The 1,006-nt window shown below is 40.2% G+C and overlaps 1 protein-coding gene across 1 annotated transcript; it reads left to right on the top strand.

Moving 5' to 3' along the window:
• Positions 1 to 201: 201 nt before the first annotated feature.
• Positions 202 to 703, top strand: LOC121267516 (protein transport protein Sec61 subunit gamma-like). Its single transcript, XM_041171403.1, has one exon. It carries the CDS (start codon positions 247 to 249, stop codon positions 454 to 456), a length of 210 nt encoding a protein of 69 aa, XP_041027337.1. The 5' UTR covers positions 202 to 246; the 3' UTR covers positions 457 to 703.
• The last annotated feature ends 303 nt before the right edge of the window (positions 704 to 1,006 follow it).

Here is a 1,006-nt window from a genome sequence, read left to right as displayed (position 1 = left end):
CGGGTGAATAAAAAACTTTATTTTTTCAGCATCTCCCATTCTCTCTTCATTTCGTCCACCCCCCTCTCCTCCCCAATTTTTTCCTACCTCTTCTTCCTGTCATTCTCCCTCTCAGATTTCACTCATTATCCTCCATAAAAAATGCACAATAGTTGTGACGACTGAGTCTAGAAAGAGAAAGAAAAGTAAACTCTTCCTCCTTCGTCCTCCTCCAGATTAGTTTCTTATCCAACCCAGGAAAAGAAAATGGATGCTATAGACTCAGTCTTCGACCCCCTCAGAGAATTCTCTAAGGATAGCGTCCGCCTCGTTAAGCATTGCCACAAGCCCGACCGCAAAGAGTTTACAAAGGTTGCGTTCCGTACTGCGACTGGGTTTGTGGTGATGGGGTTCGTTGGGTTCTTTGTGAAGCTGATCTTCATCCCCATCAACAACATCATCGTTGGGTCTGGTTAAATTAGGTCATTTGGGACTGCGGGCCCACAAAAAGGATGATGTAAAGTAGTCAACACATAAGGAAGAACAAAGATCCATGATTTTGTGGGTTCAACTTTTTTTCAGAAAAACACCTTAGCAGCATTGTCATGTTCTCATAGTAGATATGAGTAAATTTTTACGTCTTTAATCTTAGTTCTTAGTTTGTTCTAATGGATGTATGTTCAGATTCGTTTGGTATCCTTACAATGGAAAGATGATTCCCTCTTTTATTTTTTGCCCTTGTTTGGTTGATGGTTTGAAGATTATAGCGACAATAATTTGAAAAAAAAAAAAGAAAGAGAAAGAAGCTTCAAGAGGAGCATAGACTGCAGACGAAGGAGCGACAATTGTTCTGATGGAGTTTTTAACTTTTTCATGGATAGACGGAAAAAGGAATGGGAGAGAAAGAGGGAGGAAAGGGATAAAGTGGTGGGACCCAATTTTTCATCCTGTTACACAAAAGTTGTAGGCCGGTTGTACGTAGCATTTTTCATTTCAACAACCCTTAATTCTTGGAAGAAAAGAACGT

The sequence above is a fragment of the Juglans microcarpa x Juglans regia genome, chromosome 5S (assembly GCF_004785595.1).
Source record: "Juglans microcarpa x Juglans regia isolate MS1-56 chromosome 5S, Jm3101_v1.0, whole genome shotgun sequence".
NCBI lineage: Eukaryota > Viridiplantae > Streptophyta > Magnoliopsida > Fagales > Juglandaceae > Juglans > Juglans microcarpa x Juglans regia.
Note: the sequence above shows the minus strand (reverse complement) of the source record. Positions and strands in the feature narration are given on the sequence as shown.

Coding starts and splice junctions, on each gene's coding strand:
- LOC121267516 (XM_041171403.1), top strand. CDS start 247: ATGGATGCTATAGACTCAGTCTTCGACCCCCTCAGAGAATTCTCTAAG.